Source organism: Electrophorus electricus, chromosome 7 (genome assembly GCF_013358815.1).
Source record: "Electrophorus electricus isolate fEleEle1 chromosome 7, fEleEle1.pri, whole genome shotgun sequence".
In the NCBI taxonomy this organism is placed as follows: Eukaryota; Metazoa; Chordata; class Actinopteri; order Gymnotiformes; family Gymnotidae; genus Electrophorus; species Electrophorus electricus.
This window is the reverse complement of record NC_049541.1, coordinates 25,533,360-25,552,557: the sequence shown is the minus strand read 5'-3', so window position 1 is coordinate 25,552,557 and position 19,198 is coordinate 25,533,360. Positions and strand designations below refer to the sequence as shown.

At 43.2% G+C, this 19,198-nt stretch overlaps 1 protein-coding gene across 6 annotated transcripts; it reads left to right on the top strand.

Moving 5' to 3' along the window:
- Nucleotides 1–1,144: 1,144 nt before the first annotated feature.
- pip4k2ab (phosphatidylinositol-5-phosphate 4-kinase, type II, alpha b) lies at nt 1,145–18,163 on the top strand. 6 transcript variants are annotated; one of them, XR_003411096.2, is made up of 12 exons: nt 1,545–2,452; nt 10,273–10,370; nt 10,499–10,595; nt 11,650–11,802; nt 12,132–12,278; nt 12,450–12,488; nt 13,754–13,855; nt 15,055–15,168; nt 15,537–15,774; nt 15,994–16,097; nt 16,440–16,587; nt 16,711–18,163. XR_003411096.2 is itself a non-coding variant. In XM_027017047.2 (11 exons), the coding sequence occupies exons 1-11, from the start codon at nt 1,464–1,466 to the stop codon at nt 16,518–16,520; spliced, it is 1,209 nt and encodes a 402-aa protein (XP_026872848.1). In that variant the 5' UTR covers nt 1,145–1,463; the 3' UTR covers nt 16,521–18,163. The 6 variants fall into 6 exon arrangements, 5 of the variants coding, with proteins under 5 accessions (XP_026872848.1, XP_026872846.1, XP_026872844.1 ...); XM_027017047.2 differs by lacking the exon at nt 1,545–2,452 and adding an exon at nt 1,145–1,499 and having other exon boundaries at nt 16,440–18,163; XM_027017045.2 differs by having other exon boundaries at nt 13,757–13,855; nt 16,440–18,163.
- The last annotated feature ends 1,035 nt before the right edge of the window (nt 18,164–19,198 follow it).

Here is a 19,198-nt window from a genome sequence, read left to right as displayed (position 1 = left end):
AAGCTGTACCCCGTCGAGACGAGTTCAAATAAAGAATGGGCAACTGTAATAGAGAAATAGCCTTCATCCAACACAATTAAGGGCTTTACTAAATCAATACATTTTGGATCCCTGAGCGCCTTGTTTATGTTGGCAAATTTAAAGAAAATTGATTAGCTGCAGGGAAATGCACGATTTTTTAATTTTAAAATAGGTTTTTTTTTGTTTATTTTTTACTTATGTGTCTAGATTCCGCAAATTGAAATATTAGTTTCAACTTTTATTCAAAGGGGAAATCCAGGTACAGTTGACAATAAGAGCTGTTTCAGCTTTCATGGTGAGTATACTGTATGAAGCTGGATGCTGTAACCACTGATCTATAATAAGGAACTATATTATAGATCAGTGGCTGTAACCTCGGTTTTTGTTGTTTGCCTGTGGCTGGTATAGTGTAGTGGATAACAATAGTACCTCTAGAGCAGATTTAAACCCCACCAGGACAAGTGCTCTGTGCTATCCCATGAAGAGTCCTTGGGCAAAACTCCTAATACTAACACACACACCTCTGTAGCATGCGTAAGTCGCTCTGAATAAGAGCGTAAAATGTAGATGTCAGGTTAGTTCAGCCAGTTAATTTATTAGTGTCTTCTGTTATAAAACCTTACATGCAGTAGCGCACTTTAGAATCGAGTGTGATGAATATCGAGTCACTCAACAACAACAAAAAAGTACAGTCGAGTCAAACTTGTAGTATTCCTCGCAGGCCAGATGGGGGTAGTGGTGATTAAAACTCACCAAAAACACCACATCCACTCTTGGGAATAACAAGTCTTACTCTGGCACCCACATATACCTAGATCGTAAAAGTTGTGCTGTAACATACGAGAAGTGTATTTAGCTCTAGATTTAACTACTGAATTAATATAGTATCTCAAAATGGTCTCACATGGTGTTCAGATAGTGAACAGTATAGATAACGTATGTCTAATAAGTAAGAATAACCGTTATGAATCTTGTACGTCCATAACATCCATGCCATATTATATCAGATATAATATTATATACCCTATTCAGGTATGCATATGTCATTTTCGCGAATTCCCTGATTTGAAGAGAGGCGGACTAGAAAACTATATACCCCAGAGCAGGTGAAAAATGTGTCATTTGGGCTGGAGGTAGGACTTCGGGGTGTTTCTCGTAATTTCAGTGTAGTTTTGACGAATCACCACAAAGGACGCAACAATAATAAAAAAAAAAGTAGTCAGAGTAATGCATGCTAATCTTTAATCCCATATAGGGTAGTATTGCAAAACGCACCGCAAGATTGCAGTTGCCGACAGTATTGCCATTGTCATAGCTGGATAGTTGTAGGTCACCTTTCGTAACCCGCGGCCGCCCCACTGCCGCAAGCGCTCGGTACCACGGCCCGCACAAAGATGTTCAGTGTGCATTTTTAAAACCTATATCTGGATCACTCGACGAGGATGCGACGGAGCCACAAGGCCTACACCTTCCGAGGGGTAAGGAAATGCGATTTCTGCATGTCGAACATGGGTGGCAGGGCCGTGACGTAACCCTAAACGCAGGATTCGTCTTGCCCACGTGCTGCGCGGGGGCTGCAGGACTGATGCATTGCGCGTCCGTCCAGTCGTTGCACCCCGATCGCAGGGCACGGCTGAGATGCCCGTTTCTCGCTCCACCACACCGACTGGCTTGACTTCAGTTCTGAGGAGACCTGCGCCTCGCGTCGGATGTGCATCGTAGAGGGAAATACCGGGACATGGGGATCTGTAACTAACACTTAAGAGCGTTAGCGTGCTAAGGTTTTTCGTCATTACTGAAAACCGGTCGCCGATCTTTACAGTAATGCGAGATTTTTGCAACGACCGCTGAAGATCGATGCTTACTCGTGACATTCGGCATTCTTCGGACATGAACAGAATTAACCTGCAGTCTGCTGAGCGTAGATGCCGGTACACTTAACATCGACCCCTCCCGAAGCCTGCATCTTGAAGTGGGTGTCTTGGCAGTGCTCCTCGTCACCCTACCAGCTATAACCTTCGAGCTAACGTCAATGACAGCTGGCACCGAGGGCTGGCGTGCCGCCGCGCGGTCGGAGATCTGCGTGAGCCTGCACCAGCGTTTGACGCTCATTTAACATTTGCTGAGGGATGAACGTGGCGAATTGCTCGTTGACGTACGCTCCGACACGTTTGATCCGCAGCAGCCTCAGGCGTAAACCCTTTGCGTCGCAGCCTCTCGCGTAGAGCCACATCCAGTATTGGGTAAATCCATTCATTCGCCCGTCTTTTTGCCAGCCTCGCTAAACATGGCCTCTGCGGCCAGCAGCCTCGCTTCATCCATCGCCAGCAAAACGAAAACGAAAAAGAAACACTTCGTGGCACAGAAGGTAAAATTATTTCGTGCCAGCGACCCACTTCTCAGCGTGTTGATGTGGGGGGTTAACCACTCGGTAAGTCGTGACATTCGTTTTGCCTGTGACATGTCGTGCATGACACTATTTTGCAACAGATGCCATAATGTTGGGATTACGTGATAGTACCGGATATAATGTACACTGCTTGGTTAGGGGCAAGGCTTGCGCCAGTTGCTGTGCCTTTAGGCCAAGCACTTATGATTGACAGATGTTCTCCCTCCAACTGTAAGTTAAGCATTTCAAATAAGGGTATACATGCGGTCACTGGGTCGGATATGGTGAAGTCCTGATTCTGTCAGAGAAGGTCTCATGTGCTTTGCTGCGGTGTGTTGTGTATTTGCTGCTAAATCTTAACACAGGCATACCATAGAGAGCGGCATATTGTTGTTGTTGTTTTCATAGAATTTTTGTTATCTTGTGATAAGCAGCTTTGTCATTCAAACAGGCATTTGTTCATATTTAGCCTAATAGCTTTCCGAGGTAGTATGCGCTTCTCAAGGAGATGGAAATTTCCCAGCTAATTGGACTCCGGAGGCTGTGGTAACTAATGCCTGTGAGCCTTGTGCGGATCCCAAGATGAAAATCATTAGAAGGTACATGGGACAGGGCATTATTATGAGTAAAGTTAGCTCTTTGCACAATGCTAAACAACAGGATGGAGATTTCACGACCATAAGCAACAGAGATAGATGCGTTTTTCCAATGTGGACCCTAAAAAGAGCAATCAATTTTTAGTTTTCTGCCAGCAGTATGAAAACAGGTCTGACAGGCATGTGTTTGAAAATGCTCTGTGATTTTGCCCAAGGTGTCGTTGGTGGCCTTGTTTAAAAATCATTTTTCCTAAGTCTTTGTATTAAGTCTACAATGGGCTGCTTGTTCTTTTCTTTCCCCTCCGACCTCTTAGAAAATGGAACTGGGCAAAGGAGAAATGGTTTCATATTTTTTTAAATGGAGAGTGGGAGGGATGAATGGTGCAGAAGAACCAAATTACACGGAGAGAGAAAAAATACTGCAGCAGAAGGATGCTAAAGACAGCACAAATACTAAAACAAACAAAACCCACAAAATGTCTTAGAATTTTAGCTTTTGGTGTTCTCACTCTCATATGTACTATATTATATCATAGTGATTGAAACTTTATTTATTAAATTGCAGCTTAAGATAACATTCTTGGAAAACCACTTGCAAAAAAGAAGAAAAGAAAAAATAATTATTGTTTATTTATGAACTGAATTCTAAACTATGATCTTGGTTGCACATGTTTACATAGTTTGCAAGTAATAGTATGAACGTATCATTGCAGTAGGTTAAGCATGAACAGACAGACTCGTCTCACTCCATGGCATGATGAAGTAGTGTCCAACAAGTCCATATTTTATGATGGAGGTCATTTTCAGATGTCCACACTTTTAGCTAGCTAGCCAGCACCATCGGCAAACGTTTCACTTTGTTTGCGGGCATTCAAATCAAATGGTTCCACCCACTCTCTTTGAGAAAGGGCTGTTGACCAATGGCCTACTTTAAAACCATTTGACTGACATGAAAATGGACTAACCGCAGGTTGTTCAGCAATTAGCCTATTATACAGGTGCTACAGCCTACTTGCTACTAGCAACTTTAAAACTGATTAAAGTGTAAAGACTCAGACAGTTTTCGGTACTGTAATGGCGGACAAAAGTCATTAAAAAGGTTCAGAGTTACTGGCAGAGCCTCTCTTTGCCCTCATGTGGTGCCAGGCATCGTAGTTGTGTCAAATGGTCAGCCATGGTCACAAAGGGGTTGTGTTTCATTAGAAATTGTCAGGAGGATTGTTCCTTAGTGACTAAATCTACTATCAGTGCTGCTAGCAAAGCGGCACTGGGCTCGAATCCCCAACTACTTTTGTATTATGTCACTGAATAGAACATTAGATTGTGCTTACTATTCGAACACAAAGGAAACCTTTGTGTTATTCTTGGAAACTCTACGGTCTTATATTGTTTGACATATTGTAAAAATGTCAACTTGTCAAACAGGCAAATCCGCTCCTTTCCGCAAAGAAGAATCCTCTTCCTCTCAGGACGTTGTTCCTTGCCGCTGTCACTGGTTTGCTCACTGGGGCCCTGGATCTGGACCCTGCAAAGACCCTGCCCGTAAAACTGCTCACAACAACACGTGTGGTAAAAAATCTGATTTGAATTGGATTGGCTTGGATTGGACTGATTGAAAGTCACTTGCATTTAAAAGTGACACAAGAGATATATTTAGTTGAAAGGGTGTGAAGGATGTGTACTGGAGCAAAACCAGACCCAGTACTGAATATGCTGCACTACCAGGTACCAAACAGCAATGATTAAAAATAGCGGTGAGTGCGCTATTTGAGGATGTAGACTTGCATGTACATTAAAGTCAAGACAGTTGCTTCTGGTGTCTTTCTAGGGCTCTCAAGGTGGGATGTGATGTAATATGCAGCATAATGTTTTGCAAGTCTTGGGTCAGATTTGTTTGTTGTTGTGTTTGTTGTCACTCTGCTTTTTTATGGATTCTTTCTACATTATATATATATAGACCATGACTAAACATTGCAGCTAACCCCTGCAGCCTACGCTGTGGCTGACATAGATTGGATTGGTTGATGAATTGCCTCTGTTCTGGCATCCCTTCCTCCCTCCCCAGAGAGTGTAGACAGTTGTTCTCAGGTACCCTTGGCAGGAGAAGACTAAGTGTGTGCCCTGCCTTCTGCTCCACCACCGTTAACCCCTAAACCCCTCGCGGTTACCGCCGGTGCGTTGGGTGTCTCATTCTTCACTGCTGTATCTTCATACCTTTCATATTACTTTCAGTGTAGTTCCTGATTAAGTCACAGTAGGTGCTGAATAACATGGCTTAATATTTCTTTATTAATATAACAAATTAATGAACTGGGTGCTTAAGAGGTGAGGCTGAGCGTTTTTGTTTTTTTTAAGCATTGTTTAACATTGTCCTTTTATATACCCAGCAGTCCAAGGTGACCCCTTGGTAGTAACCTTCGTGTCATGTATCCGTCGGGAAAGTGCCAGCCTGTCTTCAGCTTTCTTCCTGGCTCTAGTAAGAAACGATCAGTTTTACTTGAAGCGTTTTCGGCTCCGCTACGGCTGATACTAAGTGAAGTGAGCAGTAGAAATTGCTATTGAGAAGTTTGTTGTCTGCGGCTGATCCGAAGAGGACGTGTAGGCGGAGCACGGGCGCTTTGTTTTGTTTACTAGCACGGAACAGCTCAGCAGCTCCAAAGATCCGAACTCCACTTCACAAGAGGTCCCTTTTAAGCCTGGCGTCGGGGGGGCGGGGGGTTCACCGCGGCTCCTGGTTCCTCGCTCCCCTCTCCCATCTCCCCGTGCTGCTCTCTTGGGTGGCTGCTCGAGGTGGCTCTCCTGGCCCACTCTGAGAGTGCTGGCGGAGACGAGCATCTGACTCACCCTCTCCCCGGCCCTGGAAACCCGAGAGGCAGCTGCGGCTCACGCTCCCAGTATGCCGTGCGCCTTCCTTCCATCATCACCGCACAGCCAGGTTTTGTCTGATTTTTAACTGTGGCCATCTTACTGATATCTGGAGACATTCTAATCCCCAGTCCTTCTTAAGATCAGCGAGGGCCCTTGCTGCCTGTGGGTTTGTTCCGACTGCAGTCCAAGTTGCATCCTGATTAATTGCCTCTGCTGCGAGCATAATTAAGCCATTAGGCTCCCTCCTTTATTTCCTCTTCCGCGCCTTTCCCGCTATACCTCCCCTTTCCCTTCTGCCTCGCCTCTGCCCTCCCCCTCTCCTGCTCTTTTTTCACCCTCCTTCACTGCCTCCCACTGTTTTCACACGAGCTTTTCCATCCTTCGTTCGACGCAGGGGCGTCAGAAGGCTTTCCGAAGTGACATCCTATTAGAAATGGATGAAAAAGGCCTGGCTCCCATGTGGCAGGTTTGTTCCTAGCTGGCAAGAAGGAGAAATACTAAATCCAAAGAAACAATGGAGTCACGTTCACACACAGCATCTAGTAGTGTTGTGCTGTTAGTTTATTTGGAGCCCTTCTGCAATCGTCTTTTTGCAAATTATTATGTGACAATAATAATAATAATTATTATTTTCATTGGAAGTATGGAGAGTAATTATTTTGTGAGCAAACACTTGCAGGTATATGTGAACTGTAAGTCTGGGCATTGTCAGGACTTCACGTACATTCACCAGCCTCTTTATTAGAGACACCGACTGTTACCATGCGTGTTTTGCCCCCTCCAAAAAACCCACAAACATAAAACAACACTTATAAACAAGCCCAGTGTTTAGATCCATAGCCAAAGCTCATGTCAGGGTTAATGCTGCACTAAATATGGACTACCACACAAATACTGTCTGGTCAGCAGTCCTCCTGTGGTCAGATACAGACCGAGGTGTAGCAAGGCGGGTGATGTGTGTGAGCCAAACAGCTGGGCTACGTACTGTAGCTGTGCGTTTCTGACGTACACCTTTGAGGTAAGTGCACCTACGAATGTGGTCAGCAAGCCTAGGGTGTCTCTGGACAGTATATGGACAGTGTTGATAATGTAACCATGAGTACCATGAAAGCAGATTCGAGACACTATAATCATTTATGAATGCAAATACATGAACCCACCTCCAAATGGGACATGTCTGTGTGATAGGGTAATATTGTATTCTTCTGTGTACCGCTCATATTATTACCACATTTTATGCGGTAGAGTTTGATTGTTGGCTGCATGCTACCCACTAAGAATTCCATGCGCATTACTCACAGGTTGCTGTTGTGTTTTGTTTTGTGGATGGAGGATGCATGGAAATTACGTTTCGTGCATAGGAAGTGCTCCGTGGGTTCTTCTACGTTAATTAACACTTTTTTTTTGCCTCCCACATTTATAATAACAGAAGCATTATTTGTACATATCTCATGCCAAACCTCATACGCCTTATTTATTTATTTCTCGCTTTCCTGCTATTTCACCTGATTTACGAGCCGTGCCCTTCGCGTTCTGCATCACGTTGCAGTGCTGGGTTTGGCAGACCTCTAAGGCAGGAGGCCTGTCATCATGTTCTCGGACTGCTGACGCGTAGGGAATTCATCATCTCCACTCTGCCGTTGCCAGTGTGCTATCCTAGCTGTAACAACGTGTGCGTTTCGCGCGGTGCGTACAGGTGCATATGTCATCAAGGTCATGACCAAGATATTTTTCATTAAGTTGGCTCATGTACCAAGTAGAAACTTCCAATCAAGATGAGCTGAAATCAAAGTGAGCTCTTTTTTTTACTTCTCGTCCTTTGTCAAATTATGCAGTATTAATAATTTCAAATGACAAAATTCTTGTTTCTGGCTATGTTGTAAAGGACATAATAATATGTCTTTTTTTTTTTTTTACACAATCCAGTCCAAATCCTCTTAATTAAAATACTGCTAAATAAGTCCCACTCTTTGTATTTTCAAGCATAAAATAATAGTATGACTTCATAGTATCATTTTCATTTTACCCTGACTGTAAACTTAATCCCCGTGTAGTCCCTAGTTGCCTGTGAGTCATGAGACATAACACATGAGTCATAACACGTAACACCAAAGCCTTCATGCACATAATTCTTCAGTAGCCTATGCTGGAATTAATTACAGCTAACGTTTAGCTATTCAACATCCTCACAGTGTGAAAAATAAATTTTTAATTGTAATAGTCTCTTTTTTTTGAGATGTCATGGTACATTTAATTGCTTTTCAAAGGAATTGTATTCAGATTTAATATTGAGGAGGTGAGGGATTTGTACCCCTGTGTATGAGTGTTTAAATACACAGTTTTTATTCCTTCAAATGGTCATGTGATGTAAATTTGCACAGCCCTTGTTTATCTTCAGGCTTTTTTTTTCATAGTTTTTAAGTTATTTCTAATCAATTAAGTTCAGTTTTATTACCACAAAGGTCTGTATTTAAAGACATTTCAAACCTACTTTCATGAGAGAGCTTATGAAAAACCAAGTGTGTTTTTCGAACATTAAACTTAAAACGTTTTAGTTTTATCTTTACTAGATACTATGTTCACACGTTTTACGAGTGCAGCGAAAAATAACATTATAGTAACGTGACAAAATTCTGGGAGGAGCTCGTGTGACACCAGACATCTAGGTTACTCCACTATGACACTGTTTGAACCAGCTGACAACGTCAAGTTTGATGTATGTGAGGTAAAGTCTATATGTACGTGGAAACAGCCGGTAATTAATATAATTAGCTTATATTGTATTTAAGATGTGACCTGCAGATAGTCAGTTCCTAGTGAGTGTTGGCTACAGCAGACACGTACTGTTTGGAGCTTAGATGAACATTTGAGATGAAAGATGTTTTAGCGGTTTAGTGCCATTATCAGGAATTCTGATTTACCTGCTGGATCGTCATGTTTCTTACCAGTTAGACTTGTGATCTAATCTGATGTCTGACTAGCCTTTGATTAATTGGCATTGATATATTGGAACCGTTTGTAATATAAAATGCACCAAAACCTAAGTCTGCTCTTGATCAGTGTAATTAAAAATCATTTTGATGTGTATAAAGCTGCTACAGAATAAAAGTTCATTTTAAGCAGTTCATGTTTAATGTATTTTATAGCTCCTCTGAATCAGTGTTAATGACCGATGAAGGATCATACATGCAGTCCAGTTATAATAATATTGCAATACTCCTAGTGATTAGCCATTCTGTTTTGAATGGAAGAAAAAACTTTCTTTAATCAAAGGGAGGAAGTGATGTCATAAGATAGCAACTTTAGATTTTTTTTTTTTTTAAAAAGAAGAAATTGATTTATCGCAGCGCAAAGAACATGGCAAGATGAGAGACCGTGTAGGATGTATTGTTGCTTGAAAAACTGGGCCACATATTTTTAGAGGGATTGTCTGGTGTGTTAAGGTGGGTGGAGTTGGGACCAGCGTCTGTGTTACTGACTGTCCCGGGAGCTATGACATACTGGCACAAATTCTGGAGGAAATTGTTCTGGTCTGTACATCTCCTGAGATGTGTGTAAAGGAACAGACTGGCTTCTGGATGCTGAGAAAAAAATCCTCTGTCTCTCGCTCTCTCTCTTTATCCTAGTAAGCAAAGCAGATTTCCTGGCATCACTGGAGAGCGGGAGAATCAGAGTAGCACTGTTTACTCATCACTCCCTTTCTCTGCTTTGCTTGAAAGTATAAACGTGGGGTTGTCAAGTTTAGGTGAAGAACCGTCGGAACGTTGTGAAATGCAGACATCTTAAGTCTGCAATGTGCTGTGTGTGCACCTAACCCGTTAATGTACATTTTTTTTTTTTGGTTTGGTTTTTTTCTGAAACGGCAGCTTGTATCACAGGAATGCAACAACATGAGTCGACTGAGGTGCTTGCTAACAGTCGGGGCAAAACCCCCTACCGCAGTGAAGGACAGATGGAAACACAGAGGAAACTGCACAGAAATAGCCTTCCGCGCCATAGAGAGAGGGTGAGAGAAGAGAGAGAGTTTAGATGATAAAGGGCCATAAAAGACAGGATTTCAGAATGAAGGGTGGAGAAAATGCACCCATCTGTCTGGCGATATCCTGCGTAGAAACACTGCGCGCTGCATTCTTCTGTGCGGACATCCGCAGCCGCATGAGCGAATTATGCAGGCGTAAGTGAATCAGGGAAAGGGCGCGTGACTCCGGGCAGCCGCCGGCGGTCTAGAGACCCCTTCGATCATCCAAACAGCATACCTGACAAGAAATGGAATGTCGATAGAGTTCTGGTCTTTTAGATGAGCCACGGGGCTCTGTGTCCAGGCCCCTGTGTATCTGCGGTTTACGTTATTTGTGTCTGTATTAAACAATACGCCTGCTTCTGTTTGTTTGGTTACAGATAAATGAACTCAGTCACATTCAGATTCCAGTTATGCTGATGCCCGATGACTTCAAAGCAAACTCCAAGATCAAAGTGGACAATCACCTCTTCAACAAGTATGGCTGTCGTTTTGAGTGCGTTGGCAGTCCAGGCCTTGCTGAGTTGTTAGACCTGTTTTGATTATTTTAGCTTTGCTCTCTGCCCAACACTCCCCCAGGCTGACACCCTCTTCTCTCCCTTAAAGAGAGAACATGCCGAGCCATTTCAAGTTTAAGGAGTACTGTCCTCTTGTCTTCCGGAATCTTAGGGAGAGGTTTTCCATCGATGATCAGGAATATCAGGTACCTGGAATTAAATAACATCAAGGAATACAGTTATTTCAACTCCGCACGCTAAAGCTTCACATACATTCTGTGAAGCACTTTCACAAGTCAGATATTTTACTAACATATTTTTCTACCACCCACAATATCATAATATTTGTTTTCCTTTTTCATAATTACTCATTACTCGTAATTTTAACCAGATGTGAAGTGGAACGTAGATTACAATATGATTTGATTCATCTGAAGTGGGTGATGCATAGTCTTCTAAGAGCAGATCTAAAAGAGGAACTGATGTTTTTGCAGTGTGGAAGAAGGTTCTGCTTAAAGGAAAACATGAATTAGCACTTTCATCTGTGAAAGGATGATGTCGTCATTCAGTAGTGTCATAAAAAAAGAGTGCATAGTGAGAAACATTTTCTAATAGAAATGCAACTCCATGCTGATGCCTTATAATGTTGTATGTTATGTTATGAATACCGGAAATGTGTAATAAAAAAAGTGTTATGACTGTTAGCAAATAATAAATCCACAAAGGCTCGTAGCTTGTAATGAACCATTAATATATAACACAGGACCAGTAGATGCGATTGTAGTTTGATCTTTAAGCTTAGAAAACTTGGGTGAGCTGTTGGCAAGAAGCAGGATTGACTTGGCCAGTTTCCCAAATTGCCTCCATTCCACTATTGATGATTAGATATCAGGATGGATTTTATATCGGGAAATAGTGGGATTGGGGTTTCTTAGGACTGTATAACTTCCACCAAATCAATAAACACATTGCCAGTGAAGAAAGTACGTTTGAACATTGAACTGCAATTATGTTTAACAGCAGGACTGGTGCAGTATGCTGAGTAAACAAGACTTTTAAATGATATGACTTTTCTTTTCATGATCATATGTTCACGAATGCATTTGGATTGTAAATTGATCCACATGTATCGATAGTCGGTGTCTGAAGGTTCAGTAGTCACACGTCACTCAGGAAACGCAGGTGTCCGTGTCACGTGTCCGGTAGCGCGCATGCGCGCGGCTGCCCGTCTGAAACCCTTGTGCGTGCATCCTGCGGCAGAATTCGCTGACCCGCAGCGCGCCCATCCCGAGTGACGCCCAGGGCCGCAGTGGCGCCCGCTTCCACACCACCTACAACAAGCGCTACGTCATCAAGATCATCACCAGCGAGGACGTGGCTGAGATGCACAACATCCTGAAGAAGTACCACCAGGTAGGAGGCAGTCCCCAGGGCTTGCCCCCATTGCTCCATGCCCGGTCAGTCGGCCCTGCTCCTCTAACACTTCATAGTGGGAGTCTATGATACAGTGGCACAGGGTGGTTCTAGATAGCTGCTTATTGCCTTGGGGGCATTTGTTATAATACTAGTTTAGCCAAAGCAGTACATAAACTATTGAAAGAAGTCCAATAAATGTAGTCATACTAAAAAGAGTCTCTGCTAGCATTTTACAAGTGTGTGTGTGTGTGTGTGTGTGTGTGTGTGTGTGTGTGTGTGTGTGTGTGTGTGTGTGTGTGCACTTGCGCACCCTGCTCTGGTTTTAGTACATAGTAGAGTGCCATGGAAACACCCTGCTCCCTCAGTTCCTAGGCATGTACCGCCTCACGGTGGACGGAGATGAGACCTACATGATCGTCACGCGCAGCGTGTTCAGCCACCGCCTACCTGTTCACAAGAAATACGACCTGAAGGTGAGAACTCAGGAACACTTCAACAGAACGGAGGGCTTGCAATAAATATACCAGTGCTCAGTTTAACAAAGTGTTCTGTTTATCATTTGCTTTATCAGTTAACAGCATGTGGGAAAACGTTTTTAAAAATGGAGAAAAAATGCAAAAAGTTCTTTCTAATAATTTTTTCAGGGCTCCACTGTGGCCAGAGAGGCTAGTGACAAAGAAAAGGTAAAATATTTTTTATTTCATGTAGGAGCCAGTATGGGTTGTGGAACAGTGAAGTACAACTTCACCATTCAGGTTCCATACATGTGCAGTGAATTGTAGGGCCGGTTGCTTGGGGGGGGGGGGTGTTTGGTTTTTTTTTTGGTTCTTGTTCCAGATCCGCATGCACTTGACCCGTTGCTATTGCATGTGCGAGCTGAGTACCACTGTCACAAATGTGACTTCCTGTCTGCTTGTTCCTGCATCGTTCGACTCCCCGAAATAAAGGACACTTGGAGACCCTCGGTGTTGGGCAGCTCCTGTTCCGTGCTCCTTCTCAGTGTCCGGATGATTCCGTTTGTTTTATCCCTCCTTGCACTCGCCTGAGAACGCGAACCCAGCAGCGCAATATTGTCGTCACTGTGGGCCACGACCCGCATGTACGTCTAGGAAAACCGGAACAGCGCAGAGGGGACATTGACTACCAGTCGGATAATAATGCAGACTGTCTTAATAATCAACAATGTAAACAATAAAAAGGATTCTGGATACAGTGAGCTCCACAAATATTTGTTCCTTAACACCTTTTGTGTTGTGTCACGAACATGATGGTTAATATGCAGACTGTCAACATTGTTTTCTATAAAAACAGGGAAGTCCATCCACGTACTTTTTAGACATCAGATTTCACGGTTGGAGCGGTTCACTGATACCATTACACCAGTGCTAATGAGCACGTGAAATTCCTCACAGTGAAACTGAAGGGTGTGTTTGAAGTCCGCTGTTGGGAATCAGGCATTTGGTCAGGGGCTACTTTGTTATGTCTCATGCATAATTGAAATATGAGGGCATGTGAATTATCTGCATGTATATCTCTGTTCCCTGGTCTTGATGTGCATGTACACCGTTGGCATGGTGTTAGGGCCTTGTCATGCAGATTTCATTTTTACTGATCTGTCTGACTGTATGCGATGCTCTTCTGCAGAATTTCCATATATTTGTAAATGTGTGAGATATACAGGGTTGAGTTTATTATTAATGTATTGTGTTAAATGATCTCTAAATTGTCATTGTCTAAATTCTAAATTATTTTTAGCCTGTCATTGCATGTATAATATGAATCCAACCTTTGTGTTCACTTGTCTGAAGTTGGGACACCTGTCATTTCATTTCAGTTTTAAAGGACAGTGATGACATTCATCTGGTCTGCACAGTCGTGTGATGTAACAGAAAGCTGTTTAATAGACGTGTTCACGAGTGAAGCTGCCTGCCTCTCACCCTCTGTCTAGCAGCCACGCCCACCGGAAGACGGTGCTCCGCCCAAGTCTCGCATGAGCCACAAGCTACAAACCATCCGGATCGCCACGCGCTTTTACTGCGCCATCAGACATGTAAGGACACACCAGCTGAGAGCTGTCACACACTTGCCCTGTCTTCCCCCAGTGCGTGCGGCCTGGCGCCTGGCATCGCCGACGGACGCGACCGTCGCCGGATCCCTCGTGTTTTGAGCACCCGGAAGCGCCCGTGCTTTAAGCTGCCGTCTTCTTCCACAGGAATGTCAGACGCAAAGAGCAGTGTGTTTATGGGCAAGAAAGACAGCCTGGTTTGCGAAGGAAGTACTGCTTGGGGGATTATGAATGAAGCTTCCTGAGGCTTCATGAAATTTCTGTGCTAAGTGTGAAATGGCCTCTACTAGCTTTTGGTGATCATTTCTTATGAAACTTTGCATTTTTGAATGAAGTTCTCCTCTAACCCTGACCCTGTAATCTGATTAGTGTACAGTCTGTTCATTAACCAAATTTTAACAAGCACATTTTAAACTAAGACACTGACATTTGCCTGCATGTTCTGATCTGTTTTTGTGCCACAGAGTTTTAAAATACTCTTTTAGGACAGATTTTGCAATGATTGATGTGCATGTGTGGAAAGTGGTTATTTGTGTTTTAGGAGATGTGGTTTGCAGTCAGTGACACTGGAAAATCTGTTAAATACCAAAGAAAGAACATGCATGTCACCTCTGAAGTTTCTGTATATTTCTAGCCATCTCTTATTGCAGCTGTCTGGGAAGAGATTGGGATGTGTGAAGTCATTGTTTCGGGAAGAATATTTGGCTGAACTGGATCCATAATCCTATTTTAAGGTTTATAGTTGGTTGATTTGTTGTATAAAAACAATAAGTAGTTCATTAATCCTGAGATTTGGGATAAAACAAAAGCGATATCATGATTGACACTGGCAGGTGTTATTAGCATGTTACAGAAATGACTGCTATGACTACTAAGAGTGTCAGAGAGCACAGTAAGCATACCGTCGCACAGTGATGCACCCAGACCCATCCTTAAAAACCTGTGAAGAAAACTGTGTCCACACCAGATCCTCACACATAGTGCCCTGGTTGAAGCCAGAGAGTGAACGCTGGTCCCACTTTGTAATTTGCTTTGCAAAGGTTGTAAAAATGTTGGGCCTTGCGGGGGGTGGGTGGATGAATGTCTAAGATCAAAAAACGTGTTCCTTTTGCTTGTAGATTGCTTGTATGCGTTATTTTCCTGAAGTTTCCCATTTTTTCTCACTTCTTCAATGGGTCGTCCAGACTAAGGAGCTCCCGACTTACAAAGACAATGACTTCATCAACGAGGGCCAGAAGATCTTCATAGACGGAGAGAACAAGAAGATGTTTCTGGAGAAACTGAAGAATGATGTGGAGGTTAGTGAGCACTTCACCAGGAACTTTAGAACAGTCACTGCTCCTGGAGGTCTGCTGGCTTTCTGTAGGTAGTTCCAACCCTGATCTGACATTCCTGTCCCTCGGTAACCTGGCCAATCTAAAGGCCAGTCTAAAAATATGGTGGATATCTTTAGATTGGGTCAAAGCCAGAGTTTCCAGCTCCATGCATACCTGGGGAGTAGGCCTTCACGTTTCCACACTGAACTCTCCATTTGCATCCTTCTTGATGTTTTTCGCTCCATATTGCCTTGCCCTTTGCTCCACCCTCCATCCCCCAACCCCCAACCCCCTCCTCTGGACCCATTCTGCTGAAACCCAACCCTGCATGGCGCGGGCTTTGCGCGCAGTTCCTGGCCCAGCTGAAGCTGATGGACTACAGCCTGCTGGTGGGCCTCCACGACATAGAGCGCGGCGAGCAGGAGCCGGCCGAGGACGAGAGCGAGGAGAACGAGGGCGCCGATGAAGAGGGGTGCGAAAGCGACGGGGCTGTGACGGCCAGCCCACCCGACAGCCCCAGCAACCGGCCGCTGGGCCCCGGCGACTTCGACCCCAGCATCGACGTCTACGCCATCCGGAGCCATGACAGTGAGCGTGCCTTCGCAGCGTCGCTGTGTTGTTTGTTCATTTGTTTATGCGTTTGCTTTTGATTTGCTTTTTGCAAAGCAGCAGGGGATTTTTTTGTTTGTTTGTTTTTTTCAGGAAGTTGTAGCAGAAAGTTTGAGCCAAATAAAACCGCACCTAGCTCATTGTAGAGCATGACTGTGCAATTAAAATGTTTACCAATTAACTAATTCTTCTTTTCAGACGCCCCCAAGAAAGAGGTCTATTTCATGGCCATAATCGACATCCTCACACCATACGATGCCAAGAAAAAAGCGGCCCATGCCGCTAAGACTGTAAAGCACGGGGTGAGCTTTAACACGATGACACACCCCTATACAGGTTCATAACGCGGCTCCTAGTTCAGAACTACTACAGTCCAACTTTCGGCTAGGTCCGCTACAAAAACATTGCCGGACAAGGGGGTGCTTTGTGTGTAAAATGTCATAACCGGCTTAATCATGGCATTTGCCAACACACTGGAGCCTGTGTTATGTCTGGAACTTGTCTGGAGACTCAGAACCACAGTGCCATCTACTGGACAGAACGTAGCATTTTGAATCGGTTTGCTTCTGTATGCACTGGTGGCACAAAATTTCATGTATGTTTCTGTTTATAACATTTTCCAAATTTCTTTCTCTTCAACACAGGCTGGAGCAGAGATCTCAACCGTCAATCCGGAGCAATATTCCAAGAGATTTTATGACTTCATCACCACCATTCTCTCCTAAATGCTGCCTGAGGCTGCTTTGTCAGGATGCTGGGATTAGAGGCTGGGATTAGGGGCAGGGTTTTCGGGTAAGGCCTCCGTATCCGCAGAAAGGCTTCTGATGTGAACCTGGGAGCTTTACCCAGCTCTCTTTGTTTACAGTTGATTTTCTTTATCTGTGCTTGACTTTTTTTCTCAATAAATCTCAATAGGTTTATGGTGCCATGCAGTGGATGGACAAATGTCGTATGTTTGTGTGTTATACTGTGCTGTACCTCTGTGCTGGGTATTGTTGAGTTGGATATGGAGTGGTGGTGTTGTGCATTTAACTGAAACCCTCAGAGCTGCTTTTTTGATCTTATCGTCTGTTTACTGCAAGAAAGCATCACGTCGCTGCTTTCCTGAGCCTGGATTAACCTTAGTCCTGGACTGTGGAATTTTCAGTGGAGGATCTCCATTGCCTGCACAGATTAGTCCAAGGCTAGGCTTAATATGCATCTGGAAATAGCAGTCCATTACATTCATAAATGGAGTATAATTTCATTTCGAATGGTGATTACAAATCATGCGTCCAGCAAGACAGACATGTTGATGGACACACACACGTAACTGTGGGTTGTTCTGGGTTTTTAATTAAGCACTTGTACCATTTGGAAGTAGAAATAGAGAGATTTGACATTACTCTAGTCCATGTAGACTGCGGAGATATTTGAGACCCATCTAGTTAATTTCCTATTTGAAAATGTAGGTTTAGCACCAGCTGCACAGTAGTGGAGTTGACCTGGGCACACCAACTCCAATAGTGTATAAACAGAAAACCTCCAAAAATTGTTTGCACATGTTCTAATACACCAAAATATTTATGCAAATTCTACCAGTTTTATCACTGACTCAACAGAGGGTCATGCAATAGTACTGTGTATATTAAGATGTGTTAAGAGTTAAATAAGGCATGTAGAGTGAATTAGACATTGGGAAAATTAGAGCTAATATTAGCATTGCCACTTTTTTATCCTCAGAAAAAGAACACAGCATTCTTGTTCTTATGTTACTCAGATTAAAGGACCTTCTATGGTGGGGGGAGGGGAAATATGCATATATTTTTACATCTGTTTGTTTGCGACAGTGTAACTTTTAAAATGGATCGTTCTTCCAGCGGGAATGTGGGTTTGGGGTGTGGGTGCAGACGTGCAGCGAGGTTGATGCCTAACTTCTGTGGGGCATTTTGACACTGTACAGACAAAGATTGGGAGACAGATGCCTACAACTCTTGGTTTTGCTGTCAATGTTTATCTTTCGCTCAAACTTGTAACTTGATGTGTTCCAGCGACCTTAAGTATTATGTAATTATATGGAAATGGATATGGTTTTTTTTTCATAAATGATATTGTTCAGAGAGTAACCAGAAACATGACTGTATGTGTCCGCATTGTCAATCTCTACACTGTGCAAGGGTGTGCCTTTTTTTACTCTGAATTATTTAATTTTGTATTTTAATCTTTTTTTTTGTTTGTTTGTTTTTTTTAAATAAAGTTCGCAAATGTTATTTTCTAAAAAGGGGGAAAGGTGAACGGGAGGAACCCTAAAGTGGTTTTGCTGTTCCTGTTGTGTGTGTGTGTGTGTGTGTGTGTGTGTGTGTGTGTGTGTGTGTGTGTGTGTGTGTGTGTGTGTCCACACACACACACACACACACACACACACACACACACACACACACACACACACACACACACACATTATATATGTATGTGTGTATGTATATATATATGTATGTGTGTATATATATATGTATGTATATATATATATATATGTGTATATGTATGTATGTATGTATGTGTATGTGTATGTGTGTATGTATATATATATATATATATATATATATAGCACCAATCCATATGTGAAAATGATGTCTCATGCTCCCTGAGCTACTCTTTCACAATTTGAGCCCGATTAATCCTGGCATTGTCATGTTGGAATATGCCCGTTCTATCAGGGAACAAAAAATCCATTGATTTAATAACCTGGTCGTTCAGTATATTCAGGTAGTCAGCTGACATCATTCTTTGGGCACATAATGTTGCTGAACCAAGACCTGACCAACTGCAGCAACCCCAGATCATAGCACTGCCCCCACAGGCTTGTACGGTAGGCACTAGGCATGATGGGTGCATCACTCCAGCCGCCTCTCTTCTTACCCTGATGCACCCATCACTCTGGAACAGGGTAAATCTGGACTCATCAGACCACATGACCTTCTTCCATTGCTCTAGAGTCCAATCTTTATGCTCCCTAGCAAATTGAAGCCGTTTTTGCCGGTTAGCCTCACTGACAAGTGGTTTTCTTAAGGCTACACAGCTGCTTAGTTGCAATCCCTTGAGTTCCCTTCGCATTGTGCATGTGGAAATGCTCTTACTTTCACTATTAAACATATCCATGAGTTCTACTGTTGTTTTTCTACTATTTGATTTCACCACACATTTTTGATCGCCGATCATGATCATGCAAGATTTTTTCCCACCACATTCCTTCCTCGAAGATGATGTTTCCCCACTGTCCTTCCACTTTTTAATAATGCGTTGGGCAGTTCTTAACCCGATTTTAGTAGTTTCAGCAATCTCCTAAGATGTTTTCTCTGCTTGATGCATGCCAATAATTTGACCCTTCTGAAACAGATTAACATCTTTTCCACAACCACAGGAT

Excerpts from the sequence above, each read along its gene's own strand:
- pip4k2ab (XM_027017043.2), top strand. The coding sequence starts at position 2,309 with ATGGCCTCTGCGGCCAGCAGCCTCGCTTCATCCATCGCCAGCAAAACG. Across the intron at positions 11,803-12,131 it reads TCCTGAAGAAGTACCACCAG|TACATAGTAGAGTGCCATGG; the intron begins GTAGGAGGCAGT and ends CTCTGGTTTTAG. Across the intron at positions 15,169-15,536 it reads AACTGAAGAATGATGTGGAG|TTCCTGGCCCAGCTGAAGCT; the intron begins GTTAGTGAGCAC and ends CTTTGCGCGCAG.